We start from the raw sequence: 12165 nt of genomic DNA, 5'->3' as shown, positions 1-12165 counted from the left end.
TTTGGCCTGTATTCAAGGATGGACAGCCCCTTCCTGGCTCTAACTTCCTGAGGGGAGCCCGGGTCTCATTCCTCACTCACCCCCACAGCCCGCGGGGTCCCCAGCCTGGATGCCCCTCCCAGCTCCTGGGCCTCTGTAGTGGCCACTCTCCACCCACCGCTTTCTTTCCAGCTCTGGCAGGTGTAATGTCTTCATGAGGCCCCGCTGTGTCCTGTCCTCATCCTGGTGGGAGAGAGAGTCCTGGAATGCTGGCTCAGGGTGGGGTGTCAGGCAGGGGCATCACAGACAGGAATGTTCCCCTAAGCAGAGCCCGCCCAGCACATGGCAGCGGGCAGGTGATGGGCTAAGCAGCGTGGATGGGGACTGCTGGCAGAGACAGGATGGGTGGGTACCAGGCAACATCCGTCACCACTGCGGCCGGCGGCATAGACAGCACCAGTGGGCAGACAGCCATGTGTGAGGACTGCTACGCCAAACCCTCCTCACTGGCTTTCCTTCGGGCCCTGCCTGACCTACAGGTGGGAAAGGCAGGCTGGGCAAAGGCTAAAAGGCTCGTCTGATGCCCGGAGATGAACCTGGGTCCAGTGGGACTTTGATATGCTTGGGCCGTGGGCAGCTCATGCCAAGATGAAGTCCATGCATTTGGGTCCAAAAATGAACGACACACATCCAGAAAGGCAACAGACACAGAGAAGACACATGGGGATGGTGGCTGACAGCAAGATTGCTGATGGGCGGGGCCGTCCGTCTCTGGGGTGGAGCCGACATGGGGCAGTCCTCCCGGGCCCAGAACAGCAGGCACTTATGCCCCAGGACCAGGAGAATCCCAGTGGTCAGAACCTGGACAGTCAGCCCTCTCGGAGCCCCTGCTCTTCTCTCCCCATGTGACGTCCCTCAAGCAGGAGAGCACAGTGGGCAGGACTGGGGTTTGGGGCCACACAGCAGGTTTGGATCCTTCAGCTGCCCACGCTCCCTTCCTCCTCTGCTGTGGGAGGAGTAACTCCCCTCTTTCAGGATTACCATGGGGCGTGAATGAGGCCTGGGCACCCTTGGCATCAGGCCAGGCCCACAAACACCAGCTGTTACCTGCCGTCTTCACCCACAAATGCCCAAGCAGGCTAAGCTGGCCTTGAGCTTAGGTGATTTTTTTGATGCAGCACACTGGTGGGGGGGCGGGGGGTGAGTTCTCCGTGCCTGCTCTGTAAAGGATCTCAAACTGAGTGACTTAAAACACCAGAGATTTATTCTCGCCCAGTTCTGGAGGCCAGAATCCAAAATCGGTTTCCCTGGGCTGAAATCCAGCTGTGGGCGGGGCCAAGCTCCCTCCAGGGGCCCCAGGGGAGGGGCCTCCCTGCTGCCTCTAGGCCACCGGGTGACCCCAGCTGTCCTTGATGCTCCTTGGCTCTCTGTCTCCTCCTCACATGGCCTTTCCTATCATTGGATACAGGGCCCACCCACATCCAGCATGACCTCATTTTAACTTCATTCTATCTGCAAAGACCCTATTTTCAAATAAGGTCACATTCAGAGGTGTATGACTTTTGGGAGACACTATTCAGCCTGGTACAAGGGTCACAGGAAATGTCAACTGGAAAATTTGGAGGCAAGCATCCAGGGGCTGAGCTGGGTTCCACTCACAATGTGGAAGGAGTGGTCCCCGAAACAAGAGGACTGAGCAGGAGTGGTCAGGCAGGCTGCTGGCTAGGGAAGGTGCAGGCCGGTCCGAGGGTCACCACCCGGGTCCACCCCAGCTGCCACCCCACCAGCTGGGAAATCTGGCAGAGCTCTGTGCTGACCGTGATCATGGAGCAGAGTGGAGACCTGCCCGAGCAGGGCACAACGTGGGTCCCAGCCAGCAGGGAAAGGAGGGACTGCATGGACCAGCGCAGGAGCTGAGTCCACTCCGACCAGCCCAGGGGAGGACGTTTCGCCTGCCAGGCCTGAGGACCTAGGAAGGACGGTGTCACAGAGTCTGGAGCTGAGCTTCCTCTAACTGCAGAGGGCCACTGTCACAGTCCAACCATATAGAGGGTGGGAGACCCTGTCCCAATCTCGCCCTCCCAGCCCAGCTCCTCTAGGAGAAGGAGACCAGGGCCCTGCAGGTTGGGAACAGAGCAGCTCCTGGCATGGGGTGAGGGTAGAAGTGGGGGTGGGGGGCGGGCTCAAATGACACTGACCAGCTCAGGTTTTGGAAGAGTACTGGAACCTCTGGGGCAGGGCTGGCTTGGTTTCAGCGTCTGTGCTGGGGCCTACAGGCTCTCCCACTCCCTGGGACAGTCCACTTCTCACTCCACCTGACGACTGCTCATCCTTAGGCCTCAGGGAGGAGCCAAGCCCATGCAGGCACATGGCACAGGGGTCCCCAGCCATACATGTCAAATGGTAGAGAGAGCCCACCCCTCCGCCCTCAGAAAGGCCCCTCTCCCTGCCGTATCCCGGCTATACCCAGCCAGAATGGGATTTTTCTAAACGTTGCTAACTAGCATTAAAGAGGTTTGATTTTCTATTTATCTCAAAAGCACAGACAGCGTGGTTAAAAACCTCATCTTTGAATTCAAAGTTACAAGGTGGGTGGCAGAGGGCACGACCGCCGTCCCAGGTTCCACTCCCAAGGGATCTGGGGTTCTCTGTACCCTCCGCCCAGACTGCCTGTTAAAGTGTAGGTCTGTCACCCACCCCACTATCCAGCCAGCACGTGGCTCGGTGTCTCACTGAACATATCAGCGTCCACCACCCACTCCCCACGTCCCTCCCAAGGTTATTCCCAGGCCATTCAGATTCCAGCCTCGCTGTAGTGAGGCCCTGGCCCTGACACACATGCACACCTGTACACCTGTGCAAGGACACGTGGAGAGAGGTTCCTGCAGGTGGGATCACCAGGTCAGAGGGCACTCGCATAGGCCACCCCCATGATGATGGATCTGGCAGATCACCACCAAAAGAGGCTGTGCCCATTCGCCAGCAGGGACACCTTCATTGGAGCTGGGGGGCGGGGCCTAGAGGCTAGTGGCCTTGAGTCCAGGTGACCAGCTGGCTGGAGCAACCTACCCCCCGCCCAGGTGTTGGATGTGGCTCACCCAGAGCTGGCCTCTGAGAGCTGCAAACAAAGACCCCCATCTCCCCAATGGCATGTGCCACTCCCTGGTCACCTGCTGGTCACGAGCTAAATGCCAGGCTCATCCTTAATCAGCAGCCTCCTTCCAGAAGCCGGCTCCTCTGCACTTCCTGTGGAGCCGTCCTCCCCACAACACCTGCTGGTGTGTCGTTGGGGCTCCTCCTGCTCCCCGCAGGAGTGACCTTGGCTCCTGTGACCCACAGCCTTCTCTCCGAACAGCTGAGGGGCTCATTCACTCCGTGGCCGGGCAGCTCCTGGTGCCCGGCAGCCTGCCCTGTCCTCAGCCAGCACCCTTGGGCTCCGCCTTCTCTGCCTGACTTCCCCGAGAGCCCAGCAACCCCCTCCCTGCTTCTCCAGCAGCCATCTGCACTGTCTTAACTCCACTTTGACGAGGACATCTTGTCCTCAGCACGGACTGTCGTCTGTCCCCAAAGACAGCGCCAGGTAGTCTGGGGCCTGATGTCTTGGGGGTGGGGGTGGGAGCAGGACGTGGACATGCCTGCCCAGTGGCCGAAGTGACAGCCGGAATAGGGCTGCTCGGCAACCCCGTGTCAGCTCAGGTGGCACCGACCGTGGCAGACAGGAACCTTGGCACCGGCTGCACAAGCTCCCTGACTGCTCTGGTGAGCAGAGGCGCCTCACCTGGTGACCAGGAGGGCGGCTCCCAGCCCGGAGCCCAGTGGGGCCTGTTCCCCTCCTCCTGGCACGTGTCTCTCTGGCCTGTCCTGCCATTTACTACTTAGTGTCAGCCTCCCTCAGGCGGAACACGGACCCTCTGTGATTTCGTGTTTACACCCAGGCCCCCGCTGGGGTGAGGGGTGACAGTGGTGACTGGCTGGGGGAGTGGGCAGCTGAGATTGGTGCCAGTGGGTGCAGGGAGGCCCCAAGCCCTTTTCCTACGGGACATCATTTCACAAAACAAATGTAAAGACAAAGTATTAAGGATGTCAAGATGGGCGCAACGCCGCGAAGCAGCCCTGGGTTGAGGGGCCCAGGATGCCATGAGGAATCTCTCCACCAGAGGTTCACAAAGAGGGGGATCACAGGAGCCAGTGTGGCCAGAATGGGGGTGGAGGGAAACACTAGGACGGTAGACAGGGACCCACGTGACAAGGCCATGTGCCGGAGAGCAAGAGCTGCAAGTGGCCCAGAAGGGAGGGGCCTGGGTGGCTGGGCCAGGTGCCTGCGAGGGCGGCAGGAACGAGAGTGAGCAGGGCCGGCCTGGAGAGGGGCTGGGACCTGGCCTGGCTGGAGGAGTGTCTGGCACCTAGCGGGGTCCTGGGGGCAGGCGAGGAGAGTCGGGCGAGTGGAGATGCCACAGCGCTCTCCTGGAGTGGCCGTCCCGGGAAGGGGCGCCCTCCGCATGGCATAGGCCTGCTCCTTCTCATGCTCACGGTCACCGTCCCCTCCTGTCACGTGACGCGTCCTGACGTTCTTCTGGGGAGCCAGCAGAGTCACCACTTGCCGGTGGACCTATGCTCAACCCTGCCCCAAACAGTGCCTCCTTGTAAGCTTGAGAATCACGAGTGAGAGGCAGAAAATCAGAGAGACGGAAGGAGAGCCGTAAGCCACTCACCCCCAGAGCTGTTCCTACGTGGAGTGGGGAGCGCAGGCCGGCCTCCCTCCCTAGAGCCCCACCCGTGGGCAGGGAGCTCCCTGCCCTGCCCTTCCTGAAGCTGACCCGACAGGGCCCTGGATATCTGGGCTGGGTCTGGGGCCAGAGAGAGGACCTGCCAGCTCTCCAGATGAGGCTCAGATGCTCACCGACAGCAGGGCTGGCGGCTGGCGGCTGGCGGATGTCCTGGGCTCTGCAGGAATGTGGGGCCAGAAGGCTGCAGCTTACCCGCCCTCCCTGCACACCACGCCTTCCGCCTTCCATCCATCCCGTCTCCTGGCTCAGCTTCTAGGGGCACCTGGGCTTGGGCAAGGAGTGGGAAGGAGCCAGGCTCAGCTGTGCTGAATGGTCTTCAGGGAGAAGCCAATCGTCCTGCCCAGGCTTGGGGTCATGCATGTCAGGAAATAACCTGATTTAACAAGCCTGAGGCCACGTGGGCGGGGCCCCGGGGCTGCCCTGAAGCTAAGGTCCAAAGAGTTGCACTCGGGGTCTCAGCTGGTTAAGGTCCGGTGGGCCCGGCCTCAGCAGGTGGGGAGAAGCCCCGCTTGTAGGTGGGCGGGGGCACCCTGTGGCTGGGGCTCAGCTCAACTATCCCCACGCCCCCTGCTGGCCTCTTTCTGGCTCTGCCCATAGCTCTGCCCCTGGCCGGCAGAACCCAGCCGGTTCACAGGCTCCATCACCCGCAGCAGGGGCATCTATGGCAACGACCCTCAGGAACACAGCCAGTGTTGGTGCCTCGCACACTGCCTCTGGGTGCTTCCTGCAGGGACCCCAAATAAAGCACTTACACCCCAGTCTTTGTTTCTGGACTTGCTCTGGAGAGCTCACCCTAAGATTCAGGGGTGGAGCGGGAGGTACAGAAACAATCCTCTAAGGGTGAGTGAGATGAAATAAAACCCATCCTTTCGCTCACTCCCCACGCTTCTTTGAGACACTGTGGCCCAGGCACCATTCCAGGCTCTGAGGACCCCACCAAGAGCCACAGCACAGGTGATTCTCACCCTCCCACGCTGAGCGCCTTGGCCGCTTGTGATGACCCAGCCCAAATTATCTGCCAGCTGTGTCCACTTACGTTGATGCTGTGAGGCTTCATCTGACTTCTGGTGGCAGCTGGAGAGACGCCTCCTTCATACGCATCAGCAAGGAGCCCAGCTGCTCACAGTGAGGTCCCTGAGGGAGCTCGGGCTGCCAGGCACCCATTGTGGGGGGCCCAGCACCGAGTGGGTGCCCATTTCCTATCCCTTCAGTCCACGCCTGCTGTTGCCCCATCGGAAGCCAGAAGCCTGTTCGGGGACCCCTAACTCACTTGCCTGCCTCCCTGTGGTCACTTGTCAGGATTTCCTGCAGGAAATCAGGTGTCTTCAGGCCTCTGATAGGAGAGGGTTTCGGGACTCACTGGGACCATGGCAACATCAGGGCTGAGCCACTGGTGCAGCCAGGTTGATGATGGGATGCCCTGGAGGGTGAGGTGGCACTCCACCCATGCCCCACCCCCACCCCACCCCACCCCACTTGCCCGGAGTGATGCACAGGTGCCAGCTGGTATATAGGAGCACCGGCTGCCGGCTGCTCAGTCTGTTGCTCGTGCTGCTCCATGTGGGAGGTGAGTGAGGGCCGCTGGGCCTGGCAGTGCTGTGCCCGGGGTGGGTTACGAACCCCTCCTCCCAGCTCCTTTGGGACTATAGCACTGCCCACCCTGCTGGACTGGCCCTGGAAGCCCCATCCCGCATCAGCAATGGCCCTGCATAGCCTGGTTCCTCTTTTCATTCTTAACGAACTTGTTTTTAAAAGGCTGACGCACTGACAGCCCGAGTGGGCTGACGGGATGGCAGCCACGGGGAAGAGTGTGAGGAATGAGGAGTTAGGGCCCGAGAGGGGAGGAGGTGTGCACTCCCGGGGGGCTGTGGGGACAGGGGCCTCACTCCCCATCCAGTCTCCCTCTCCTCCCTTCTACACCAGAGGCTTTATGTCCTTGGGACCCCGCCCTGCCCACCTGGGAGCTCCATCCCTTCATCATGTTCCCTAACTGTTGGGCTGGGGCACTGGGGCCCCTGGACTTGGGCTGGTTGGCAGAGACCATGTGGCTGTGTCCAGGTTTGAGGGAAGCCACTCAGGGAAGGGGGGCACCCCACATGGCCAGCGGCTTTGACCTGGGCCTGAAGCAAGTGCAGTTCCCAGCCCCAGCCCTGCTCTCTAGACCAGGAGCCAGGATTCTAATTCAAATGGGAAAACTGACCTTGAAAATGCCTAATCCCAAAGATCTTCCCTGAGTCGAAGGAAGGTTAGGAAGGTGGTGGCCCACTCAGGACTAGTCCCTTCCCCAAAGCCTTGGGAACCTCAGGAAGGGTGCAGCTCCATCTGGGCCGCTCTCTGTGGCCTGTGGTGAGAACTGACCATGGGCCTGCTGAGTTACCCTCCCCCGCTCTGCCTGCTAGGCGCAGGGATGTCTCAAGGCCCCTTTGGCTCCAGGGTTCAGAGCAGGAGGACATGTAGGTGACCAATTCCAGGCCCAGGCCCAGCCCTTCAGTACATACCCCTGCATCCTCAGGCTGCCATGTCATCCCCACAGGGATCCCCTCCCCTCCCCTCCCTCCCCTCCCCTCCCCGCCCTCCCCTCCCCTCCCCTCCCCTCCCCTCCCCTCCCCTCCCCTCCCTCCCCTCCCTCCCCTCCCCTCCCTCCCCTCCCCTCCCTCCCCTCCCCTCCCCTCCCCTCCCCTCCCCTCCCCTCCCTCCCCTCCCCTCCCCTCCCCTCCCCTCCCTCCCCTCCCCTCCCCGCCCCGCCCCTCCCCTCCCCTCCCCTCCCCGCCCCTCCCAGGCAGTACTTCCCACACAGTTCATATCACCTGGAACCTTCTGCTTCCAGAGGCTGATCCTGGCGCCAGGCCTGGGAACTCCAAGCTGCCAGCGTCCAGCATCACCACACCTACAGCGTCTCTCCTACCTGTCCCCCCGAGGTCCTGGAGCCAGTGCCAGCCCTCTGTCTCCTGGGAGGGGTCTCCAGGCTCTGGCCTCCTTGTCCCTCCTTGTCCCCAGAGACACTGCCTACCCTGTGGACTGGAGGGAGACCTGTGGCCCCCACCGCCCCAGGCCCTGCCCGTGAGCCCCATGACACACCCCCACTGTAGAGAGCGCGTGATGCTGGCTGCCGCTCTGGCCCCTTCCAGAAAGCGGCAGTCCCCCTGGCCCCTCCCCAACCTGCAGCACTGCCCTGCCCTCTTCTCCCGGCTGTTTGAGGCAAAAGCCACCACTGACCCCAGGCAGGGCCCAGGGGCCAGGAGCTCTGAGGCATGCTGGGTGGGCACATTCCAGGACTGGCTGTCCAGGGGCCTCACCACCGCAGTGGAACTGGTCAGGGCTGGTGTTTCCTCCACGGAGCCCGAGGACATGACCCAGTGCTGGGGCTGGGGCCCAGAACTGAGTGGCTGGGCAGCTAGAGGCAGCCCCACACGGGGGCACTGTGTACCCCACACTCCGTGCATCCATGTCCTGGGCCGGGGTAATGCAACTGTCCCATCCTGGGGAGGCCGGGGCTACATGGACGGGCAGATCCTGGGCCAGCGTCAGCCCCTGATGGAGGAGGAAGAGGTGGGGAGGGCCGGGGCTGCCCCATCCGCAAGGCCTGCCTTCCCTGAGATGGGCTCCCACGAGCTGCGACTGGCCTCCTTCTGTGACTGGCCACTGACTGCCCTGGTGCAGCCCAAGCTGCTGGCCGCCGCAGGCTTCTTCCACACTGGTGAGTCCTGTGGGCCTGGATGCCAGGCAGGGCCCTTTTGGACTGAGGGAGCCCAACCCCCACAGCAGAGAGGGTCCAGGCCTGATGAAGATGGGGGCAGGGGTCCCACAGCCCCTCACACCTGCCCCCAGCCCTGGAGTCTCTTTTGGGCACGTGCTCCAGACTGTGATGAGTGCATTTGGGGAGGGGCCAGAACACACAAGACAGTTGGACCCTGGCACGGTGGTCAGTGGTGGGACAGTTGCAACCGGGAGGAGAAACGTCTATGGGTCCCCTAGGGGTCCAGGGACAGGCTCTCAGAGGTCTGGTGGTGGGATGTGCCTGTGGCAGCCATCATCTGCAGTCTGCACCAGGTGACAAATCTGTAGATGGTGGGGAGTGAAGTGGAGGAGAGGGCCACCAGGGGATAGAGAGGAGAGGGGGGCCCCCACCACCCAAATGGAGGTTTGAGCTTGGCAGTCAGTCTCCCCTTCTCTCCATCACTGGGCAACTATCTTGGGGAGGTGGCACCTGGGTAGAGGCGATGGGGGAGGGGTACTTCTATCCCCTGAAGTTCCAAGGTTACCAGATGCTCCAGGCCCCGGGGCTTGCCCCCCAACCCCGACCCGCCTGCCTTCCTGTGAATGACGTGAATGCCCACTCCATTCCTTTCATGAATGTTCTCAATCCTGGCTAGTGTCCAGGCATTGCTATCCCCATTTCACATTTGAGAAAATGGGTACGCGTGAGATCTAAGAAGAACGCTGGGCAAGGTGGGTGACAGAGTCCAGTGAGAGCCCCAAGGCTCTCGATTGACCTCAGCAAGCCCCTGCCCCTTAAGGAAAGCCATCTGGGAGCCCCTGTGTCCAGCCTGGGGGACATACCTGGCTTAGTGGGAGCAGCTGGGTGAGGGCATGGCCGGTATCTCTGCTCCCTCCAGGCCAACAGGACAAGGTGAGGTGCTTCTTCTGCTATGGGGGTCTACAGAGCTGGGAGCAAGGGGATGACCCCTGGACTCAGCACGCCAAGTGGTTCCCCAGGTAAGAGCCCTGTGGGACTCCACTGTCCTGGGGGTGTCTGGTCTCAGGGATGGGGGCCCCTCTGGGGATGGCACTTTCGCTGTTTCTTCCTTGATGCTCAAAAGAGGTTTCTTCCAAAATAGCCTTCTCAGCAAGTGCACACCACTCAGGGAGCCCCAGAGAACTGTGGGGCAGACAGGAGCAGAAGGCAGGGCCTCGGCCCAGGGTCTTCCCAGGGCTTGAACTTGACTGGGAGGTGGTTCTCTGGCAGCCCACGCCCACGGGGCTTCTGAACTCACTTGCTTCAGGTGTGAATTCCTGCTCCGGACAAAAGGAAGGGACTTTATTTGCAGTGTCCAGGAGTCTTATTGCCACCTGCTTGGCTCCTGGGTGAGTCCTGCCGCTCTTTAGGGCTGTGGGGTTCGGGTGGGGGGATCCCTCCCACCCCTGCTCCTCCATTTACTCAGAGCACAGGTGTTCTCTGGCTCCTTCCAGGACCCATGGGAAGAACCAGAAGACAGAGCTCCCAGCACCCCCTCAGGTGAGCCGTGGCCCGTGCTCTGCTCCCTGGGGCACCTGCAGCCTGTACTGTGGCCAATGCCATTGGGTGTCCCCCTGACGCTGGACAGCAGGGAGAGTGAAGGCTGCTTGGCCGGGTGTGAGGGTGCTGCCTGGGCTTGTTTCACGGGGGCTGCATGCAGGCCGTGTGTGTGTGTCCAGGGCTCCAGCTGAGGCCAAAGCAGTGCCCTGCAGCGTGGACATAGCCAATCCCAGTGCAGGTGACATCAACACGGAGAGGAGTGCACCAGGTGTCCTCTGCTGGGGTGGCCACCAGCCACAGGCCAAGAGCCGACCCGTCTGCAGTCATGAGTCCACAGAGGAGCCAGCTGCTCTGAGCTCGGCTCCCCAGGCCCGGGCCTTGTGGGGTGGGGGGCTGAGGGGCTCCAGGGTTCAGATCCTGGCTCTTTTCTCCAACTCTAGAGCAAGGAACTTTTGCTCTCTGAGCCACATGCCCTGAGTTGTCAGGTGGGGACAGTGCCAAGCCCATCTGTGATTAAACAGGGTCCATGGGATGCCTGGGAACAGCTCTTGGCACTGGGGCTCTCTCTGTGGTGGCTTTGCTGGCCGTTTACTGCTTTTCCCGCTTGGCAACACCTCTGGGAACAGAGCCCCTCTCAAAAGGGTCTGATTCTTCGCTGCACTTCCATGTCATGGACGCTGATGGAGCGGCCATGATGGCAACAGAGGCCTCTTGTGCTGAGGTGGCCCTCGTGACTGGCCACAGCGGTGGCTGTGTGTCTCTGTCCCGTGACCCCCGGGCCCCAGCCTCCCCTTGCTTTGCAGATGCCAGGGGTGGCCTGGTCGGGGTGGTCTGCGTGCTGCTGGGGCCCAGCGGTGTGGGTGGCTCTCCCAATGGGTGTAGTTGGGGTCAGGTGCAGTGGATGTGCTACTGGGCAGTGCCACCATTATGTCCACGTCGCAGCTGGCGGCCGACCTGCTCCAGGAATAGGATGAGGGCTGGGCGGCGGGGGTCAGAGGCGCCTCCGCTCTGAGCTCAGTGCCTATTGCCCTCCTGCATCCTGTCCTGCTCATCGCTTCTGGGCACAGCCCCCTCACTGCCCCATAGTGCCCGGCAGACACAGCACGTGTGGCTACTGCAGGAGAGGCTGGACGGGCACAGCATTGTGCAGAGTGGGCTGTGGGCATTCTGAAAACTGAGGGAGAAAAGGTGTCAGGAGCGTGGGCTGGTACTGCCGCCTCTGTCGGAAGTGGACCTCGCGGGGCCAGCTCTGTCTCTGGGCCTAGCCTTACTCTCCCCTGGGGGCCTAGCTCTCAAGTCTATTCCTAATTGCCCACAGCTCCTGTCCACCCGGGCCCTGAGCTGCCCACGACCAGAAGAGAGACCAGGTCAGAGGGTGGCAGGGAGCCAGGTGAGAGCAGGACCCACTTGGGGGCGGGGCTGGCTCTTCTGCATCCTGGGGTGGGAGAGGTGGGCGCTCCTGGGGCTGGTTGATGCCAGATACTGTGTGTGTGGCCCCAGCTCACCTCCCCCATTGGCCCAGTACAGAGGGAGAACAGGGTGTGCGGAGGTGTCACAGGCCCTCCGTCTTAGAGGAGCCAGGTGGAACCCAGGCCCACAGGTACCTGAAGGTTTTGAACCCCCAGGAGACCGAGACACAGAGGAGCAGCTTCAGCGCCTGCGGGAGGAACGGACCTGCAAGGTGTGCCTGGACCGCACTGTGTGCGTTGTCTTCGTGCCCTGCGGCCACCTGGTCTGTGCCGAGTGTGCCCCCCACCTGCAGCAGTGCCCCATCTGCAGGGCCCCCGTCCGCAGCTGCGTGCGCACCTTCCTGTCCTAAGCCAGGTGAGCACAGCTTCCTTGCTGGGCCAAGTAAGCATTTGGCCACAGCACTACCTGCAGACAGGTCCCAGCCTGGCCTGACACGGGTGTTTCTGAGATGTCAGATGGGCCTGGACAGGGACGCCAGGCTTGCGTGGACACTGCAGTCCTGGGGCTGGTCCGGCGCTGTAGGGACACGAGATGGCAGGAGGCAGCACTTCCTCCACCGCAGCCCTGGCACATGTGCCCAGCAAGCCCGTTACCCCCTTAGCTTCTTGCTCTGAACCTTCTCGGCACAGGTCCCTGGGGCCACTACCATTTGGCTTGGGCACATTAAACCACACCTGGGGGGAACATCTCCAC

The 12165-nt window shown here is 61.8% G+C and overlaps 1 protein-coding gene across 1 annotated transcript; it reads left to right on the top strand.

Annotated features, from left to right (window-relative positions):
- The first annotated feature begins 7568 nt into the window (after nucleotides 1–7568).
- On the top strand, nucleotides 7569–11938 carry BIRC7 (baculoviral IAP repeat containing 7). Its single transcript, XM_074318093.2, has 6 exons — nucleotides 7569–8463; nucleotides 9383–9482; nucleotides 9770–9851; nucleotides 9957–10002; nucleotides 11321–11392; nucleotides 11541–11938. The coding sequence occupies exons 1-6, from the start codon at nucleotides 7836–7838 to the stop codon at nucleotides 11819–11821; spliced, it is 1209 nt and encodes a 402-aa protein (XP_074174194.2). The 5' UTR covers nucleotides 7569–7835; the 3' UTR covers nucleotides 11822–11938.
- Nucleotides 11939–12165: the final 227 nt, after the last annotated feature.

This window comes from Rhinolophus sinicus, chromosome 13 (genome assembly GCF_057876585.1).
Source record: "Rhinolophus sinicus isolate RSI-liver-muscle chromosome 13, RSI-T2T, whole genome shotgun sequence".
In the NCBI taxonomy this organism is placed as follows: domain Eukaryota; kingdom Metazoa; phylum Chordata; class Mammalia; order Chiroptera; family Rhinolophidae; genus Rhinolophus; species Rhinolophus sinicus.
The sequence above is the reverse complement of the archived record's forward strand: the minus strand, read 5'-3'. Positions and strand labels throughout refer to the sequence as shown.

Bases quoted from the DNA above. Each gene is read 5' to 3' on its own strand.
- BIRC7 (XM_074318093.2), top strand. From the start codon at position 7,836: ATGACACACCCCCACTGTAGAGAGCGCGTGATGCTGGCTGCCGCTCTG. The intron at 9,852-9,956 runs GTGAGTCCTGCC...GGCTCCTTCCAG, and splicing joins GCCACCTGCTTGGCTCCTGG to GACCCATGGGAAGAACCAGA. The intron at 11,393-11,540 runs GTGAGAGCAGGA...GAGGGAGAACAG, and splicing joins AGAGGGTGGCAGGGAGCCAG to GGTGTGCGGAGGTGTCACAG.